Source organism: Chiroxiphia lanceolata, chromosome 2 (genome assembly GCF_009829145.1).
Source record: "Chiroxiphia lanceolata isolate bChiLan1 chromosome 2, bChiLan1.pri, whole genome shotgun sequence".
Taxonomy (NCBI): domain Eukaryota; kingdom Metazoa; phylum Chordata; class Aves; order Passeriformes; family Pipridae; genus Chiroxiphia; species Chiroxiphia lanceolata.
In genome coordinates this window covers 85553237-85574834 of record NC_045638.1, presented here as the reverse complement: position 1 = coordinate 85574834, position 21598 = coordinate 85553237, and the positions used below count along the sequence as shown (strand labels likewise).

The following is a 21598-nucleotide window of genomic DNA, read 5'->3' as shown; positions in this document are numbered from 1 at the left end:
AATGGAAAATGTTCTGTGTCAAAGACTAAAACATTTCAAATAGCATAAAAATGAATTATAAAGTTACATTTATGAGAAGACAGTTTTTCCCCCTGAAATGTAAGATGTTTTAAATGCTGTTCTCATCTTGCTATAATTCATTATGCTCTTTTGAATTGCCACTAAGCTAAACATTTTCCTTCTAATTTCTGAATGTCTTCAAAATGTAGTAATACATGCATCATCAGCATACGTTCATAACAGAATATATCACTCCCTGTAGTATTTTCCTCTATTAAGTATATTTTAGCTATTATCAAGTGGCATTTTAAATTCTAATTGACATCAGTGCTTGATTTACTACATGCTGTGTACACACAGATTAAATTTCATCTCAGATACTTTTAATCCAAAGTTCAGAATATTAGTGGAAGAATTTATTTCAATTTAGAGCAGTGGAAATGAGGTGCCAGTATGTTAAATGATTTGTTTAAAATCATTTTAGAAATCTGAGCCAAGTCTAGACTTAGAGGCTGCTTGAACTCGGATCTAACCCCAAGTTCTCCATCTGTTGGGAAAATGCAGTCTTCAATAAAAATAAAATGTAATGTTCCCTGATGTCATTCTTGCAGTTTTAAGTTCCAATGCTAAGGAATATATTGCCTATTAAAACAGCAATGGGAATCCAGTGTTGGTTTGTTAAAGTCACCTGCATGAGAACAAATTATTTCCATGAGCCATATGCATAAAATGGCCATAATTGTGCATACACTCCGAGAGAAAGCAGTACAAATGCCATAATTTTAGGAAAGAGGCACGTAGTGAATACACTGCAATTTTTAGGGGAAGTTCCTGAGAAGGCAGGAGAAGCAATATGGTCCTTCTCAAAGAAAAATTGACACATCATTTTTTGCCTTACAATCTCAAATCAAAATCATGATAAAATATAACTCCTTCTTTTAGGTGTCTAAACTCAAGTCTTTCAAAGCACTTTCAGTGCCAAGTGAGAAACTTTATCAATAGGTACAGGACCTGAAGCACAGAGAATTATTTCACACATGCAAATTCAGCAGCAAAATTCAGATTTACAATTTCACACAAATAATTAGTGCATGTTGCTCCTCAAATTCCTATGCCAAAATTACTTTTCAAACAGTTTTATAATTTTCCATAAGGCTGCATCAAGGTGAAATTGTATACAAATGAGAGAATTGAGGAGAATTAATAGCCATAAGCAGTTAACAGCAAGTATTAACACTTGAATCTTAACTTTTGAAATTACTGAATTTTAGGTCTTTGGAAAAGATCAAACCTCAGACTAAGATACTTAAATTTAGACATCTACGTGTTTGCTGAGTGTCTGGTTGCCACTAAAATCAGTGGAAGCTAGAGAACAGTTCAGCTGGCCAACTGTGAGCTGTGTAGAGCAAGCTGAATTGCTCTGGAAGCTTTGTTATCTCTGTTGACTTTAAGCTTATATGCCACATGAATTCATATCTATATTTAGGTGTCTTAAACTGAATCTCTTGTATCATGTGTGTATGCCCTTTTAATATATATTTGCTTTTTCATCTAACATTGTGCTTGCTTAATCACAAATAAAAGCAAAATAAAATTGAGGATCATAAAAGCAGTATCAGTTTTATTTCATTCTGCTGTAGAAATGCTTTATGCCTTGTGGTTCACAATGGCTGGATGCAGCGTGACTTGTAGCCTGAAAGTAGAATCAAGAGAAAAAGTAGCCTGCTTGCTCTGGAACAAGATGAGTGCTCCCAAGCAACGCATCTACAGTTTATCTTAAGGGAATAAAACAAGTTTCCTGATGGTTAATTGCTCAACAGCAACAGGAAAGAGTAGAAAAAGAACAGGCTGCACTGCAAAGAGACACATAGTACACTCTTAATTCTTCAATTTCCCCTCTCATTTAACCTTAAATAGATGAATGAACAGATGAAACCAAGCCATTCTGTATGATGTTCCTGTTGATCAAATGTAGTATCAGGATGCATTTATATATCAGGAAAGACACTATATTTTTTTTCCTTGCAACTTTCTGAGAATGAAACAACAATGGATTGGGAAAGGGCTAGAGAAGATACTCTGTGGGGTTTTCTGTCACTGGTACATGACATTATATATGTTTAGTTTGCAACACCAGTAGTTGTGCATCTCACTTCAGTATTGTCTCTTATCTTTTGTACAAGGTTCTCCCTTGTAGAGGGAAGGTGTTCTCTTATATTGAGCAGATTTTGTTTGCATCTGTGCATCGTCCTGCTGTCATTTTTTGTGACGTTTGCTATCCCTTATGAACAGTTTAAACACTTCTTTCTAGTTAGTTCCTCCCACACAACTCCTACCCACCTTCTCACTCACACCTGTAGCAAAAATACAATATACATTTGAAAAAACAGAACATTCTTCAATTTCTACTCCAAAATGTGTCTGTATAGGGCAAATAGAGTGTAAGGACTCCGTGCTTACTTATAGCAAATATTTATGCTTTATGTTTGCTACAGTTACATTTGACCTTCAGATTGACTTCCCTTGCTTTGATGCAGAGGAGCTTTCAGCTTCCTAATATAAAATGTTTTTTTGCTCATGGTAAAAACAGTAAAAGTACTTAGGGTAAAGAGTCCCATTTTGTTACCTAGTTACAAAACTAAGAAAAATAGCAAATACCTTTGGTTTTCCTTCTCAGATTTTCTTTTTTCCAAAATGCAGATGGCTTGGAAAATGTTTTGAAACATCTCTATAGGACCTGGAATCTTTTCTCCATGGAGCGTCATTTTGACACCCTTATGTAATGGTGTTAGGATTGTAACATATACTCCCTTTGCAATATTATTTGCAGAGGCACTAACTATATCATTAGGATGCTTACTTCCCTGTGGTGATGTGAGTGCTGTATGACTCTGTCCTCTGGCGTAGGACAGGCTGTTAGAGCCTGTGGCCTTTAGCTGTAATTGCCTATAAAGACTCGAGCAATGTTTTTAGTCAATACGTTTGCTATGTCAACTAGCTTTGTAGTAATGTATAGAACATTGTATGGTATATATTGAGAATACTAGTATATAATCAGTGCAGTGATTTAAAGGGGGAGACCAATGCCTGGACTCTAATTTTAAAGAGGTAGAATTTGTTTGAAAATTAAGCAAGAATTTGTTGCTAAACATATCTAAAGGATCAATACTGAATGGTAGTTGATAACTATGACAGATCTGTAAAAAGAAAATCTCTAGAGAGAAAATGAGCTGAGAGTAAAGTTGTTGTCATATATTGATGGGATGACACCAATTAGGACAGCTACATTAAGCTCCTTAGAAGCATAGAGTGGATTAATCTAAATTCAGACTTTGCTCATGCTGGGAAGCACAGAGCCCTTTAGGCCCCCTCTGTAGCTAATGGAAAGATGTAGCCACTTTTGAGTACAACTTACCTTGCCCTAAAGTAGACATTTTACATGGGTCAGATGACCATTTTACAGTAAAAATTTATATTTATTTTCACTGGTTATAGAGAATTTGACATGATTCCCTTTATTAAAATAGATTCTGTCCAAACTGACCAAACATTCATGAATCTTTTTGATGGAGAATAGGGAAAAAGAAGTGTAGATCAGATAATTTCAAATTTTTTCTGACCAGTAAGGAAGAACAGCCTAAAAATGGAAGAATGAAACAATGAAATACAACTTGCCTTTGAGTGACAATATAATGTAGTGGCAAAGTTTATGATTTTGTGCTGAAAGAAAATGAGGGAGTAACATGAACTTCAAAAGCAGTTTGCTCTGCATTCACAGTGGTGAAACTCAAGCAAACAAAAAGTGAAAAAGTAATTGAAAAACTTAGAGCTGATTTAATCACTGTGGCTATAACAACCCAGGTCGTAAAAATGTATGTTAGGTAAAATTTGGGGAAAATTTCGTAGGGCAAGATATAAAGTGGATTGTAAATTTCAGGAATTAGAAAAGGTAGCAAGAAAATATTTGATGAAAACAGAAAAACAAGCAATAAATTAATTTCGCAAAGAGTTGGAAGAAAGACTATTTAAAAGTGTGACCATGAAAGTTCAAACCTTCAATGCATTTTTTTTTTGTTTTGTCTTTAAAAAAAGACGCATCCACTATCATCCAATTAGGGCAGTTATGAGGAACCGGGGAAAAGTCTTTAGAGTGGACTAAGGCAAACCCAAATTAAAACTTAAACAAATTAGCTATTGAAAACAGTCCTTGTATACTTATGGAATGCAGACCGTTCGTAATTTTATTCAAGAACTAAAGGAATATTTGGGAGTATAGAGAAGCTTGCCCAATTTTCCGGGAAAACCTCCAGTAGAAATAATCAATCTATTTGCAAATACTTAGAAAACAGAAGGAGAAGTAATAATCCCAATGAATTTTGCAAGAATAAATTATAAAATATAATTTTCCTTCTGAAAGAACAGCAGCCACGAAGCTGGAGAAGAAGCCATAAATGTCATTTTACCACAAACTTTCTGCCCCTGTAAGCTGCCTATCAACATTTTCATACAAATTCCCCAGAAACACAGAGAAAACTAGAGAAAAGTAAAGATGCTGTAGTGGTAGGATCTCATAGGAAGATCTAGGGCACACCAGCTGGTTAGTACAAGTTCAGACATTGCTGACAACATTGGGAATTCTTGGATTTGAGGATGTTAGAAATGGTAATAGTTCTCTCAGAAACCTCAACCTTTTTATGTTGATATGGGATCATCTGGGTGCACAGTGCTCTCTGCCTTTAGAGATAAACTTAGTTTCACCTCTTAAAATGCATACAGACATATGTTCACAAAACTGAATCACTTACGAAGCTTCCCTGTATAAGAGGAAATATTTAGAGGTACAGAAGGCCACTGGACACCCAATGAAGAGAAGCTGAGTGCAAACACAAATTTATGCTTTTGAAAACCCTCTCTTTTTTATATTTAAAGAAATGGGTCTTTAAAAAAAACCAAAGTCTCTTTTCCCATGAAGCCTTGGAGTTTAGAACTCATGTCAGGAAAGCCCTAGCATCCTAGTTGACAGTAAAAATTCATTTTAATGAACTATATCCATGTTAACACTATCATCTGGAAATACCCTTGGAAAAGGGACCTGTTAGCAAACTGGTTTTCAATGTTATTGGTAAACATACATAATCTGATGCCTGGAAGTGGAACTTAGACATATTCAGCCCTCAAATATGATGCACTTATTTTGTAATCAGGGCAACTGGTTTGCATTGCCATAGAATCTCATAGACTTGCCACTTTATAACTTCAAAATCAAATAGATTACTTTCAAAAATACAAGCTTAATGGAGCTTCTAGGGAAAAAAAATTACCACTGCATGTTCTGGAATTCTGTATACATTGGTGAGTAGAGTTTCCTTTTGTCTCATTAATCTAGAAATTTGCCTTCCAGATGGATTTCTCTCTCCCCACCACCCTCACCCCTATTTTTCTGCAATCCATAACATAACATAACAATTGCCTTGATTTAGTAACTGGTTCCTAAATTACCGATCAGAAGTTAATAAGTTATAAATTGTAATAATCAGAAAATAAATTATACTAGCAGTTCTCATGAATAGGATATGTCTTTTTTGCCCAAAAATGCTAGCTATCAGACCTGTCAGTTCTGTGTCATGCAAAGCTAGTAAATTGGCCTAGACTAAGGGGATGCGTATTTTTGCTGTGATGAAATCATCAGTTGTCTCTAAATCATTCATTTTACAATTGCCTCAGTGAGTAGAAATGATCTGATGCCAGACTGCTTGCTCTTCAGCTCCTTATAGTTTAAGGAGGAATTTACACTGAGTTTAAACATTCTGACTTGGCAAATTTTGGTTTAACACTGTCAAACAGAATTATGTCACATCTGATACACAGAAGACTTGGAATGAGCTTTACACCCCTCAGTGTCGCCTTACTGCCAGCCTCAAAACAAAAAATTGAAAGCCAAACTGCTACTGCTGGACAAAGTGGCTACAGTCCCTGAGCTTTATTCATTCAGAGATTTGCTCCAGGCTGGACCTTTGCCTTGTACTCAAATAAACTAGACTCCAGGAATCATTCTGCTCTACTACCCAGTCAGTTTTGGGTTTCTGAGTGATTAAAAAAATTATCACATGACATGAGCTGCAAAGCAATAGAAATTGGCCATCCATTAAATAGGATATTGGAGGAATATCTGCAATAATCTCTTGGAGGAGAATTTCGAGATCCCTTGGAAAAAAAATATAAGATAGATATGCCCTGTATCTGAACAAGCAAACCACCAGAACAATAACAAAAGCAAAATCACTTAAAGAATACAAAAGCTATTTCCTTTCCACTGTTTATAAAAAGCATGGTTTATTTGAGAGTGCAGAGCATTGTCTATTCAAAATATCTGTGTCGTATAATCCTTATCTACAGAGCCACAAATAAACTATGAATGTTGTGATTCAAGGAGTTTTAATATAAAATGTGAGCTCTGAACACTTACTTCATCTAGAGCTGAAGATTCCAGTAAGTCAAAGGGTCACAGAATCAGAGAATATGCTGAGTTGAAAGGGACCCACAAGAATCATGCAGTCCAAATCCTGGCCCTGCACAGAACCCTCCCCAAGAGTCACACCATGTGCCTGAGAGTATCATTCAAATGCTTCTTGAACTCTGTCAGGCCTGGTGCTGTGATCACTTCCCTGGGGAGTTCCAGTGCCCACCCACCCTCTGGGTGAAGAACCTTTTCCTAATATCCAGCCCAAACCTCCCCTAACACAACTTCAGGCCATATCCTTGGGTCCTGTCACTGGTCACCAGAGAGAAGAGATCAGTGTCTGGCCCTCCTCCTCCTCCTCTCATGAGGAAGGTGTAGACTGGGATGAGGTCTCCCCTCAGTCTCCTCTTCTCCAGGCTGAACAGACCAAGTGACCTCAGTTCCTCCTCATACGGTTTCCCCTCAAGGCCCTTCACCATCATTGTTGCCTTCCTTTGGATGTTCTCTAATAGGTTGATATCTTTCTTATATTGTAGTGCCCAAAAACTGCACACAATGTTCAAGGTGAGGCCTCACCAGTGCAGAGCAGAGTGGGACAATCCCTCTGTTGCCCAGCTGGTGATGCTTTGCCTGATGCCCCCTAGGACATGGTTGGCCCTCCTGGCTGCCAGGGCACTGCTGAGTCATATTCAACTTGCTCTTGACCAGGACCCCAAGTCCCTTTCCGTGGCACTGCTTTCTAGCATCTCATTCCCCGGCCTGTACGTACATCCTGGGTTGCCCCATCCCAGGTGTAGAATCCAGCAGTGAACAGCTTCTTCCAGTTTTGTGTCATCTGCAAACTTGCTCAGTATCCCTTCCAGTCCTGTGTCCAAGTCATTTTTGAAGCTGTTGAAGAGCACTGGGTCTAAGACGAAGCCCTGTGGAACCTCGCTAGTGACAGGTCACCAGTTTGATGTTACTCCATTCGCTATTACCCTCTGTTCTCGATCCATGAGCCAATTCCTTGATGTGTTTATCCAGCTGTGTGTTGGACATTTTGTCCAGCAGAATCCTGTGACAGACAGTATCAAAAGCTTTACTGAAATCCAAAAAGATTATATCAACTGGCTTCCCTTGCTCAACTGGGTGGGTTACCTTGTCATAAAAGGAAACCAGGTTTGATAAGCAGGACTTTCCTCTTCTAAGGAGGCTCTGACCATTGAGTGCATTGTCTTTCAGGTGTTTTTCAATACTTCCCAGAATAATCTTCTCCATGACTTTACTAGACACTGAAGTGAGACTCACAGGCCTGTAGTTTCCAAAGTCCTCCTTCTTACTCTTCTTGAAAACTGGTACAACATTTGCCAGCTTCCAATCAGCTGGCACCTCTCTGGATTCCCAAGACTGCTCAAAAATAATTGAGAGTGGTTTTGAGATTACATCAGCCAGTTCTTTGATTATTCTGGGATGAATCCTATCAGGCCCTATAGATTTGTAGGGATCCAGTGGGAGCAGCAGATCCTGCACTGTTTCAGGGTTGACTGGCAGGTGATCATTCTCACAGTCATTGTTCTCCAGCTCAGGGCACAGATATCCCCTAGTCTGTCATCTGTGTTGAAGACAGAGGCAAAGAAAGTGTAAAACACCTCTACCTTGTCTCTGTCCCTATTTGTGAGGTGACCATCCTCGACCTGTAATAGGCCAATGACATTTCTATACTGCCTACTGCCATTAATATATTTGAAAAACCTCTTTTTATTGTCCCCCACATTTCTGGCCAGCTGCAACTCCAGCTTCCGACATTTGGGAACTACCTGCTCCTGTACTCTTAGGAGGTGATGTTTAAAAAGTCACTGGCACTGATGGACCCCAGCACCTGCAAAAACATTTTTCCAGGGGTCCTTACTTACTAATTCCCTGAGCAGCCTGAAGTCTGCTCTCTCCATGTCCAGAGTTGAGGTTTTACTGGCACTTTTCCTCCTGTCAACAGAGATTTTAAACTTGATGACTCCCTGGTCACTGTGGCCAAGATGGCCACCAATCTCCAATTCTGTCATGAGATCCACTCTGTTGACAAGCAGCAGATCAAGGAGGGTATCTTTCCGATCAGCTCCCTTAGGACCTGTTCCATAAAGTTGTCATCCAGATCTTTTAGGAATCTTCTGGCTCAGGTTGTACCAGTTGTGTGATGCTCCCAAATTTCTGGCAAGTTGAAGTCCCTCATAAGGGCAAGGGCACTTGACTTGGAAGTGTCCCTTAGTTCCTCAAAGAATAATTTGTCGGCATCATTATCCTGGCTGGGAGGTCTGTGGCAGACTCCCATGATGACATCCGCATTATTTGTTTGCCCCTTGATTCTTACCCAGAGGCTCTCAACTGTTTCATTGCCAACTGTGAGCTCCACACATTCTAACCTTTCTATTACACACAGTGTCACCCCTCTGCCTCTTCTGCCCTGCCTATCCCTCCTGAAGAGCCTGTAACCATACAACAGGGCAGTCCAGTCACAGGTCTCATCCCACCAGGTTTCCCTTTTGCCAGTGACGTCAAGTCTCTGGGACGGGGCCAAAGCTCCAAGCTCCTCTTGGTTGTTCTGCATGCTTCGTGCATCAGTGTAGAAACATTTCAGGTGTGGTACATTGTAGCCAATACCTGGTGAGGCAGTGGCGTATCCCATTAGTTCTTGTTTTCTCAAGTTTTAGCACACCATCCCATTGCTCACCTCTGGTGAGCCAGGTTTTGTCCTTTTCCACCTTCCAATCTAGTTAAAACTGTCAACAAGCCCCGCTAGCACCTGTGCTAGAACTCTTTTTCCCCTCTGAGACAGGTGCATCCTGTCAGGTGTCAGTAGACCACATGTTGAGTAGATCATCCCATTGCCAAAATCCCAACATTTTTTGGATTACACCAACCTCAGAGCCATGCATTGACCTGATGGATCTGCCTATTCAATATTATTCCTTGGTACCAAAAGGATCGAGGAAATCACTGCCTGTGCTCCTGATACCTCTATGAATTGTCCCAGGGCCCTGAAGTCTCTTTTGATTGCCCTCGGACTTCTCTTTGTTATTTTGTCACTGCCAGTTTGAACAGAAAATAACAGATAGTAATCAGATGGCCTTACTACACTGGAGAATTTTCCATTAATGTCCCTTATATGAGCCCTGGGACAGAGCAGGCTTCCCTGTGAGTTGTATCAGGTCCACATATAGGGCTCTCCATTCCCCTTAGAAAGGAGTCTCCCAGTTCACAGAGGAGGTCTTGATGTGGGGTACAGGTGGTGTTGTTTTAGGAGGCCCCACTACCCCAGAAGGACCTTAGCACACCTCACTAGTTGTCTTGCCTTCTAGTTCCAGAGCCTCATACCTGGTGTAGAAGATGCCACTCCTACTTATCCGATTCTGGGGAGGAGGAACCATTCTCCCGGTATGTGCAGTGACCAGCGTCCAGCCTTCATCTTTAATAGACCCTTGTCTAACGGTCCTTTGACTAATTACCCAGCAGGGTTCTGAGTCCACCTGCTTCTCCGCTACAAGAGTCTTGAGACTGTAGCATTAGCATCTCCAAAAATAATCGATCTCCCTCTTGCTCGTTTGCTTGAATGCTATGTAGCCTCTTCACTTTTTCCCACAGCTCCTTCACCTGGTGACACAGCTCTCAGTGTCACTCAGTCTACTTTCAGCCATATTCATTGTCTCATGGCCCCTGGGTTGAATTCAGTATAGATTTGGCATGGTACAAGCCGTGGCTATCTCACCTCTCACAGGCCACAATGCCATATTCTCTGGATGTGGAAATATGTAAAAACCTATCAAGCAGAGATCAAGGCAGGGATTTCAGTTTTTGAATTCACCACTGACTCAGTGCTCAAGTTCAGATAAACCACCAATGTCCTTCTGTCTCTAAGCAGCCTCTGAAATTGTTTTACCTTTTTATTTCAGCTCCCGAGTACCCATTGTTTATTGACTTCAGCTGAAATTAAGTTCTTATCGTCTCTGAGGTATAAGGAACTTGTTAAAATGGAAACCTCTACCTCATTTCAGAAGTAGGAGAATTTCAATCATTACTTTTGCTTATACCATCCTTTGAAATTCAAATGTGAAGCAAGAACCCTGCAGTATTATGAACAAAACTGAGCAATGCTGGTTTAGCCATGTCCATACACTGGAAGGAAAAATACCTTTTAGAGCTGTGTGAAACCAAGGTATATGAAATAAATGCTACTAATAGGGAACTGTCTAAATTACTTCAGATGAGAACAGGAGACAAGGAAATCCAAATGCTGAAAACAGAATTAGGGAGGAAGAGGAATATTTCAAAAAGGCAGGAAAGTAAATGGAAGTAAGAGTCATGTAAAGTAAAAGCTGTAGGAGAGAGGAGGGGCAGTTAGGTATTTTATCAATTCTGAGATTACATGGGAAGCAGATCTTGTATCAGAAGAGTTTCTGTACAGTTTCTGTAACTCTTTGCCTATGGTTAAAGGCTTAATAGGTACCATTTGGAATGATTCATGTGGTCTGGTGAGTCGTAAAACTTGTTGGTTCCTACTGTAAATGAGAGTGTGTGCAAGACACATCTTCAATAACATAATATTTTCTTTCTGCTTCAAAACTACTTTGATACCTCTTTCTTTTGGTTTAGCTGCCTTATTAAAGTTCCTGGCGGTAAAAGGCATGACGTAGGTTGTACCCCCACAGTGGTTCTTGTTTTCCACAGAGAGAAGAGTTTGCCTCTAGAACATCCAGCTCATCAGAGCATAAAGACCAGCTTACTAGAGGCAAAAATCATAACTCTAAGGTAGCCAGACAAGGAAAATTGAAAAGGTCACTGAAATTGCTGGCCCATGAAAAGAGAGAATGAGGATGCTGGGTATGGAGAAGAGCAGATAAGCCACGACACTGTGTTTTCAGTGGCGTTCAGAATGAGAAAACTGCTGTGCTTCTGTGTGCTGAACAGTTCTAACAGTTCTAACTAGCTGGAGGAAAGAGTAGGCACAGAACAGATCAGGATAAGTGAGAAAAGTGAGAGAAAAGCAATAAAGCAAGCCCGAAAATTTAACAGAAGCTAAACCAGAGAGTGAAGACTCTAGTCCCCTGTGCATTTGCCCTTTCTTTCTATTTCTAAACACTTTCTTCAGCAGCAAGGCTCTCCCATATTGGCATTTCTGCCTGCTGGGTGCCACCCCCACAGATATGTCCTGGAGTGTCTGTGGCACGGAGCCTGCCCTACTTTCACAGCTCTTCCAGCAGCACCAGGCAGAGCCTTGGCCTCAGGCTGGATGTATGGCCTTCATTTTGCACAAAGCTGGTCTGTCTTAGCTGAAGAAGATCGTTGCTCAAGGGCTGTACTTTGCTGACATGCCCTTGTTTCTTAGAATTATTGTACTTTCTGGTGGATTGTATCAGTTGTCAAGAGTTGTGTGGGCTGTTGTGTAGAATGATTATGCCACCTGCTTGTGAGGAAGGTCTCTTCTTCAGACATGTCCAGGGGAGATCATCCCTAATGTCCGTTTTTCCAGTGTTCCCTGTCTTGCTGGAAGACTATGCTTTCATCACCTAGGGGCTGATACTCTGTATTCCATTTCCAATGACCAAGGAGGACTGCTGAAGAACATGGCTCAGCTTTCCGCTCATCTCTTATTAATATGCTTGAGAATACTCAAGTTGATGGGCAAAGTTAAGGTAGATAAATAGTGTTCTTTGTATCTTCTCTTAATGCGAACAGTGGGAATTCTGGTGGTAAACGGTTGTCTTTATTTAGACTTCTGTTTGCTTTTTCAGGTGCCAAAAGCTCTTATTTTATGAGTTCAACAAATAAAAGAATTTAGACAAAATTTGAAAACTCTGCTCTATAATTTGTTCCAGGGTAAAAAAATACGTTTTCTTCACCATTTAATTTACTGTATAAAAGCATCATCCTATGTCAGTGACAACTGAAAGAATAAATGAAAAGAAATCCTTCATGTTTCCTCCCCAGGGAAGGGAGGTGTTTTTCCTTCCTTTTCCAACTCAACAACACATTCCAAGTGTTCATTTAATCACTGTACAACCACAAAATAAGGTGGATTAAATACAGAAGTTTCTAAATAAACCAGATTATTCTGCCACCCTCTGTTTGACCTACATACAAATCATGCTCACATTCCAATGGAAGACAATCAGACTGTAGCAAGTCCATTTAGGATACAACTAATTTGTCCTAGTATAGGCTACTCAAATATTTTAAAGGAAATATAACTCTTCCAATTTTAGAAAAGTTTGATCTATGCAAAAGTAAATCTTATCTTTCATTTCAACTGTGATTCAGTATAACTGAAGTAGGTCATGCTTTATTTTGAGTCAATGAATGCAAAGGCAATTAGTGTAATTACTGTGAACTATAGTTGCGTCTTTTTCTCCATCTTAGTTTAGTTTTGACTGTATTTTTCAACTACAGTCTTCTATTGCGGCTCTTCTCTTTGTTTGTAAGCTTTGGAACTCCTTTTTGCCACAGCATGCAGAAGAGACAGACATCTGTATAAGCTGCAGGCTCTTCTTATTTCCATTATGTCAAATTCATTTTGAAGTTAAGCATCAGAAATTGTGCAGTCAAGTTCATTCTGGGCCAGGACATCAGGGCTGTGCACTCAAGCTCAGAACAGCTACTTTGCTTATTGTATAATCCTTCTTAAGGGAAGTGAGCCCATTTATAATAGGAAAAAAAAAACCAAAAACAAAAAAACAACAAACAGCAACAAAAAAAAACCCCACCTTTGATATATATTAAACTCTTCTGTCTACACTTGCAACTTTTTCTGTAGGTTTTTTTAACGTCCTTTTATTGATTATTCATAATATAAATTATCTTAAATTAATTGAAAGCAGTAATTGAAATCAGATTTAACAATTTGCAGTGAAATAATATCACTGCACACATTTTCATAGGACACTATAATAAGACATTAGTTTGGAGGAAGAGGCAAGACAGAGTATTATTTGTTTTATTCTTTGAGAATTCTTGTTCATTTTGGTCCAATGGTAAAAATTTGATTAAAACATATAAATTAATGGTGCCTTTCATCAAGATTTAATGTTGCTACATGAATATGCTTTTAAATATTGGGAAAAGATACCCAGAAATCAAGATAGCATCCACTCTTCTTGTTCTTTACAAAGTCAGAGTAGGATATAAGTAATCTCTAAATTTAACACCTATTATTCTACAGTGAGAATCTGTCACTGTTGGTGAGCAAAATAACATGCAAACAGACTTCTGCATACCTATTTGGCAATGATTATTTGATTTTTTTCTTCAGCTCTGCATCTTCAAGAGAGAGATCACTGTTTTGACAACCTAATGTAGTCAGGTCATTTATCTGTTCAATATTACTTAATCTGGTTTGTCTAGCTTGGTTATCATCTAGATAAAACTTGCAAAAGATAGAATTTATGTGTTATTTTTCTCTCTGACATTTCTTTTCTTGCTTTTTTGATTTCAGCCACTCAGATCTGTAAGTCCTCCTCAAGTGTCCATCCCCAACTATGTCCCAACAGAAAAGTGAAATTAATTTCAGAGAAATTCATTCACTACAATGTGTTGTGTTTGCACCTTAGGTAATCATTTTGTCTAGAACAAAGGTGTAAAGGGCAGAAAGTGGCCAGCTGCTATTTCAGGGGCTTCTTGTTTTTCTGTGGAAAAGTGAAAAACGTTTGTGTAACAACTTCAGTGAAATTCCTGTCTTATATTTATAGTCTTGATGCATTATTAGAATTTTACTTATTAGCTCACATATATATAGAATTATTGTTTCTCAGAGGAGAAGGAGAATAAGCAAGTGATTTCCTTATTCTTTCATACATCGTCACCTTTTGTCTATAGAGAGATTATTGGGATATATTAATGATTTTTAAAGCTTCTGTACTATTAACACAATTCTTACAGACCACGGTGTTTCCCTACATTGCTTAAGAAAGGTTTGTGTTCTGAAGACTTCAGTCTTCGAGCTTAAGCCTAAACAAAATTAATCTTTTTTTTTTCTTGGAACTTTCTAACGCTGACTGGGTGACATCATCTATATACATCTCCCAAACCCAGGGGCTCAGGAACTCAGGAGTGTTCTTTAAGCTTTTCTTCTTCTTTCTTGGGACTCTCTCAAACTCCAGTTATGAATGGGAAAAGCACGTAGATAAAAACTAAGCTCTCTATTAAAGGAAAGGTTCCATGGCTTAAAAATTGTCTTCTTCAGAGACGCAGAATCAAGGCTGATGTTTCCTTTATGGCATGATATAGACACTGTGCTTCCTAAATTTAAGGATTCTGTTCAGACTTCCACAAAACTGTGAATATAGTGCTGAGTTACTGAGAAATTGTAGTGCTGGTACATCTGTGCCCAATGCAATGCAGTATCAAATGTCATAGCACCATCACTGAGTAAAAGTAGGGCACAGCACCTCTTTTTCTAGAGTAGTAGCCTAGACTATGTTCCTTTCAGGAAGCTGGTATTCTCCACAGAGGTTGCAAACAAAGTTCTAATTGACATAATCTTCCTCTTCAGGTATTTTCACTGTTGTACATAAAAATAGATTTTATGACTATGAAAGCTCTGATTGTCTTCTTTGTTCTTTTATAATTCATTTAATTGTTGCCCTCTAGGGGGCTACATTCCTTGACTGAATTTCAGTGAATTTTTCCCAGGGGTTTATGTGCACAACTTTGATGAAAGCTTTTGAACGTTTGGCTCTTTTTTTTTTTTTTTAAAGTTTCCTCCAGCCATTAAAACAGCCATTGCTTTCAAACATGGAGATGGGACAACTGAGGACTTTTGTGTATAGACAAATTATGATATTTATTATATTATATTTGCCCTACGCTTAGAATTTCTGTGTACAGTCAAGAGTTCTACCATATCATGTAGTCTGCTGGATCAGAAACTGTGGCTTAATTGACTGGGCTCAATATTATTGCTAACACAATCAGTTTTTCTAAGAGTAATGGTCTAAATGTCTTTCACATACTAGTAAGGACTAGATTTTGTCATGCAAATATGCAGGAAACTTTTTGTGATGAGGCTGGTGAGACACTGGTACAGGTAACCCAGAGTAGTGTTGGATGCCCCATGCTTGGAAACATTCAAAGTCAGATTGGTGGGGGATCTGAGCAGCATGATTTAGTTGAAGATGTCCCTGCTTATAGCAGAGGGCCTTTAAACAACCCAAACTATTCTATGACTCTTATGATTCTATGGTAAATGATAATTGTGTTCCCAAAACATCACATTCTCTTAAATATGAAGAAAGAATCAAATTAAGATGGGCCAGTTTCTAAATGTTATGGATCAAAATGAATGTATTCATAGCAGACTTCATAGCTGTTATTTGTAAAGTTCTATGGAATCAGATTTATTTTTGTAAGCCTTAAAAAGTTGTTAAAATTTAAATAAAATAAACCCCATGTTTTCAATATGGGTTTAGCCATCTTCTGACATTAGTTGACAGATACGAATAGTTGCAATATTTTGGGTCTTGTGTTTTGATGTGTTTGCCTGTTAAATCTATGGCATGGTTTGCTTTCCTTCCTTGACCTTTATTTCCTTTCTTTTTTTCTTTTCTTGAACAAACAGAAATGGATTTCTATCCTGCTGAGGTTGTCACATGTCAAGTTTCCTGTTCTTCACTAAAACGTTATGAAGCGGAAACTTGTAGAAGTGAGAGGAAGGACAGATAAATACATAAAAAAATAAATACATAAATAAATAAAGGAAATCTCACACACTTCAGTATAGCCAGACAGTAAGACTCTCACTGGAAAGCAAGATTCAAGTTATTGGAGCAGTTAATAATTCTGTATATGAATTCTATCTCTTCCTTGGGATACTGCCGACAAAACATATAACATCACAAATACAAATCAGAGTTCTGAAACTGTACCCGAGTTTTAGGGGTGTATTACCTACTTTGTTCTACTTTGTTCCACTTCCATTGCTTATGCAGCAAAAAATTATTAGGAAAACAGAACCCTATGGAAAGATCTGTGAATGTTGAACAGGCAGTTTTGGGGAAGCTGTATCTGATAACTTTATTGCTGTTGTGCAAGATATGGGGATATTTCAGGCAATAGTAGGAGCAGTTGCACTAACAGAAAATAGTAGATGGCATTTTTGCTCTGAAAGTTCTCCAACCAGCAGCTTTTGTTAGGCAAGCTCTATATACCTCCAGGTTTCCCTAATGTTACTGACCGGGCTTGCAGAGTTTGGCTGAAGGAGCGGTTTCCTTGCTCACAGTATTCTACAGTGCCCTTCAAGCACCACGGAAAATTTATCTTTTGAACTTGTATGTTAAATGATATTGATTGATGAAGAGATTACAAAGAATATTAACTCAGTAGAGCAGGAAACCCCCAAAAATAGTGGTCAAAGAATATGCATGGATAAGCATAGTCAAACTATGGTGTGTATGGTACTTGTGCATATCTTCATGGGCAGTCATAGGTAATATCCTCTCAGCGTTTGTGATTTTGTACTTTTGCTGTTGCATCTGGGCAATCTGGCCTTTACATCTGCTAGATATTTACAGAAAAAAACCACTTCTGCCTTTCTGTCTAATGTTGAACTACTCAGACCTGTTTTTTGACTTGCATCTGTAGGTGAACGGTATTGATCTTCGAGGTGCTACCCACGAGCAGGCTGCAGCTGCGCTCAAAGGAGCCGGGCAGACGGTAACAATCATAGCACAATACCAGCCAGAGGGTAAGTAAAATAACAGACTTAAAGACACATGGTAAAAGAGAAATGCTTTGAAGCCACTCATTTAACAGGATGAGGCTGCTGTAGATAGTGAGTTTCCCAGCTATCATCAGCAGTCGTCTGGAATGAAAATTAATGTGACAATTCTGTCCAAAGGAAATAGAATTATTTTTGTCACAGACTTAACTTTTAGAAGTATTTTATGCAACTATAAGAGCTATCTTTAAATGTGGATATAATAAGACAATAATCAACACTTGTTAATCATTATATTCTCGTTAGTGCTTATTTTATGTTCTCTTCTGTTCTCCTCCTGGAGACAGGTAGTGCAAAAGATAGTTTAAGAAAGAACAGAAACACAAGGTAACAGGACATTGATTTTAATCTGACTGAAGCAAAAGATAAATGCTTCCTGTAGAAGGTAGAGAGCTTCCCACTATTACTTTTAGATGACAGTTTCCTTGTACCTTCAGGGCAATTATATCTGGATAACAAGTACTTATTAGAGAAAATGACAGCTTTCTAAATAAAAGCATCAACAGGAAATTGAGCAAAATGTCAGTTATTTAAGGTGGGATGTATCTCATCCAAATTTTCCTGTCTAATATTTAGCTTTCTAGTGGTTAAGCTAGTTTTAGTGGGAAGAAGTAGTCACTGATTGATTTGGAGTCCAGAATTAAAGGGCAGAACTCCTTGCTGTCCATGAGCAGTGACTCAAATGACTATCTGAAGTTCTCAAGGAATTTGTGAGATGAATATTACTTTCTGATGGCAACTAAAGATGGTTTTCCTCTGCAGTCATTGTTACTTTGGAAGTCTTGCCAGATTAATTCAGCAAGTACAGGTATCTGTGAAAACTTGCTGGCATCGTGTTATCGGTTTTCAGTGAACAGTTCTAGATCAATTCACAAGTCCTGCTATGACCTGTTAACGTAAGCTGTTGATTCTGTCTGATTGTGCCCACCCTAGGACACATGTAGGTCTCAGGTGAAACAATAGCTCTAATAACATGCTCATCCAGTCAGGTTTCTTTCAGAGAAGATGAATTAGTACTGCCAGAATTTATCCAATATAATACTTTCGTTTGTTTCTCTGGATCGTGATGATAGCACACAATGAGAAAAACAGCTGCTATTTTAGTCAAATGTACAATTGTGCTTCGGATCTGGAATTGAGCATCCATTTATTAGTTTATCTGCACTTGAGTCACCAAACAGAATAAATTAGGCAATACTAAGAAATGCACAGATAAGAGCAAATGAAATTTAAAATGTCTATCTTTATTTAAATAAACTGAACATATTAATATCAAAATGCTTAAGTAATAATAAGAGTTATTTCAAAGAAAAAGTATTGAAAAGCAATTCCATTACAGATAGCTATCGGCACTGGATTCTGAATGAAACCATGTTCCTATTAGTTCCGGCAGTCTTGTTTGCTGTCTGGTGATTTTATACTGCAATTATCACCACAGTGTCTGAGCACTTGTAGCTATCACTGGCATTTCACAGTTGTTCTATGCCATTGTTAATACACAAAAAAGTACAGTGCTTGACAGCTTTTTCCCATTATAATTGAACTTTTAGTCGACATACTTTTACCCTACATTTTAGAAGCTTTATACTGTGTAAGATTCAGTTTTGGTAAACATGCAATTCAAATGATGCTGATGAAATCCATCAACTGTTATATTGAATATTTATTCCATTTTTTCTCTGACATTCCTCCATTCACCAAAAACCCTGTTGAGGGCAGACTAGTCCCGACTGCGTGACTTCTTGTTAGTAAAGCAAAGCCAGTTTTCTGTTTCAGCTAAATAGCTCGAAACACACAAAGAGAGTGGAGCTTGTGAAGAACAGGGCCCGAAAGTTAACCTTTTTATAGTAAATGATGGAATCTTTAAAGGTAGTGACAGTATACTCAGTAGTTGTCCAGCATGTGTTATCTTACTGTTGAAGTATTTAATTTTAATCTGAGGTGCTGGTTAATGCAAACTGTATAAATCAGATGTGAAATTAATATCTCTTTATTGAAAAGTCCCTAACTTTTCTTTCAGCTTAGCAACTCTCAGATCTCTTTTAAAACATGTACAGGTATGAAGCCAGTACAAAATAAAAACTTGAGCCTGGAAAATAGTCTTAGGGTGGAACAGTGTGTCCCTAATAAAAAATTAAGTAGAAATTAAAATGGGAATATATATATCACACAGGGAAACACATTTTACACTTCCGAGTTTTTATTCGGAACATATTTTGATTTTAATGGCAACAGTTGTAAATTATAGCCCAGCATGGAAGGAGTTAAGAAAAAAAAACATTTTGTCGGTTAAAATTAAATATATTTTTTAAGGAAAGTGAACTTTGGTTGAAATAGTGACAACTTGTCCTGAAAGACACAGCTTCGGATTGGAGCAGACAGAATACTGAAGCTGCTAAAAAGCTTTATTTTAGTCTCAAATGTTGATGTTCCTTCCCCCCTGCAGCAGCGTGAAAGGGTAAAGTGTAGCCCTGAGGTTTTTGCAAAATGTTCTGTGCCAGTGGTCTGCAAGCTGAGCTGTGCTGCATTGCAGTACCTCTGCAGCTATTGCCTCGCCACAGTCCCTGGAAAATTGTTAAACTGATTAGAAGTTTCATGTGCTTTAAATCTTTCAAGTGAGCCAATTAACTAGCTCTCTAACTAGCTTGCATATAGGAAAAACATTCATTGATTAGAGTTTGATTAGTGCATCTGACACTGAAGAGGTTAAAAAGTTATTACAGTGAGAGAGTTTCTGCTTTATCACTTTTTGAGTTAGCTGCTGCTTGGTGGCTGTGCTCTGTGTCTGTCATGAGGTGAGTAGCTGAGCTTTAGCTACAGGAAGAGTATGAGAGGGAGAGACACTGTGATAGGCAGTGTCTGTCCCTTCAGGCATTAGCTAAGGAAATTTTTGAAGAGCTGCACCTAAACATCTCCTTATAGCTGTGATGCTAAATTCACTCTTTAGTTCTTTTGCTTCTGAATCTGTGAGGCTCCAAAGTGCATTGGAACAGACCTAACTTTCATAAGCAGCCCCAGCTTTTATGAAAGCATACTCCTTGTCTTACACATTTGTCTGACCTGCAGATGCATGAGATCTGCTCTTTTGAAAATATCAGACAAAAAATCCAGGGGTCGCTTTTGCAGGTCTCTGAAGTCATAGATAATTTTTAGCTCTTTCCCCCTTTTCATTCCCTATTCCTGCCTCAAAATACAAACACTTGTCTCTTGTTTTGGAGCAACAGTTACATAAATTCCTGATTCAGACATTTAACCTTTCCAGGTGCTGTGGGGATTAGGAAGATAGAAAATATATGGAAAGAATAAATAATTGTATTCATTCATCTTTATCTAGGTTACTTCTATTCTTTGAAATGTGAACAGTCATGTTAAAGGTGCCTTTCCCCAACTGTTGAAAATCAATGTAGCTTAATTACTTGGATAAAGTTGCATGACAGCAGTTGACTTTCATCTGGAAGCCACTTTATCCAATTGTCAAAGAATGTGAGATATTAGGGTTACATTTCATGCATGTGTATTAAAGAACATTGGAACGGCCAAGCTGGATCTGACCAAAGGCCCATATGCTGAGGATCCAGTTTCCACCAGTAGCCGGCAGGTTAGAGAAAGGAGAAAGAACAGGACAACCACATAGGTGCTTGCACTATGTACTGTCCTACTGACCAGGTGGGGTGAAAAATCCTCTTCTTGTCCTCAGGTGGAAAATACCACCACTATAAAGATTAACAAAAGCAAAAAAACCTTAGAGGTATGTTTTGTAGGTTTTCCTGTTGAAGTTCAGTGAGCTAATTTTGTTGAGAATCTTGGTCCATTTTTTTAAATTAGGAAAATTGAGAAAGATGAAGTAATATAAACAAGCAAGTTCAACATTATGGTAATATATTGTTTTGCCTTGGATTCAAACCTTTTTTTTACTTAATACCGCAAGAGAAGAAGCATCATTCCAAAACAGAGAATTTTTTATTTCAGATCCTGATTCGTTGATAACAGATGATAATAGTTTATAATACACCAAAGTTCTCCTATGCAGGAGATAAGGATCCCTGCAAATAGCAGTATTAAAGGCTGGGGTTTTTATCCCTCTTTTTACTGTGGCATCTCCAACTCTACTGTTTCCTTATTTGCCCATGAAGCTTTTTAAGGAGTTACAGAATAGTAAATTGTTTTCTCTAGCTGATGAAATACCAGGCCTATACCTCCCATACTTGTCCTAAATAAGGTTGCTTAGAGCCTCTATCCAACCTGGCCTTGAATGTTTCCAGGGATGGTATGACAGATGATGCTGTCAAAATTAGTCTCCTTATAATTTAAACATATTTTGCTTCAACAAAAATGCCGGAATTCACTTAGCAAGAAATTGCCTCTTTTTTGCAGAGATTTTTATGTACATTAAGATGTTT

General features: G+C 38.3%; 1 protein-coding gene across 23 annotated transcripts in view; it reads left to right on the top strand.

Moving 5' to 3' along the window:
• DLG2 (discs large MAGUK scaffold protein 2) overlaps positions 1-21598 on the top strand; it is an 847901-nt gene that overhangs the window by 629913 nt on the left and 196390 nt on the right. For all 23 annotated transcript variants that reach the window (XM_032678105.1, XM_032678098.1, XM_032678102.1 and 20 more), the window contains one exon: positions 17063-17165. In XM_032678105.1, coding sequence (XP_032533996.1) covers positions 17063-17165 — 103 coding nt within the window. The remainder of the gene's footprint in view (positions 1-17062; positions 17166-21598) is intronic.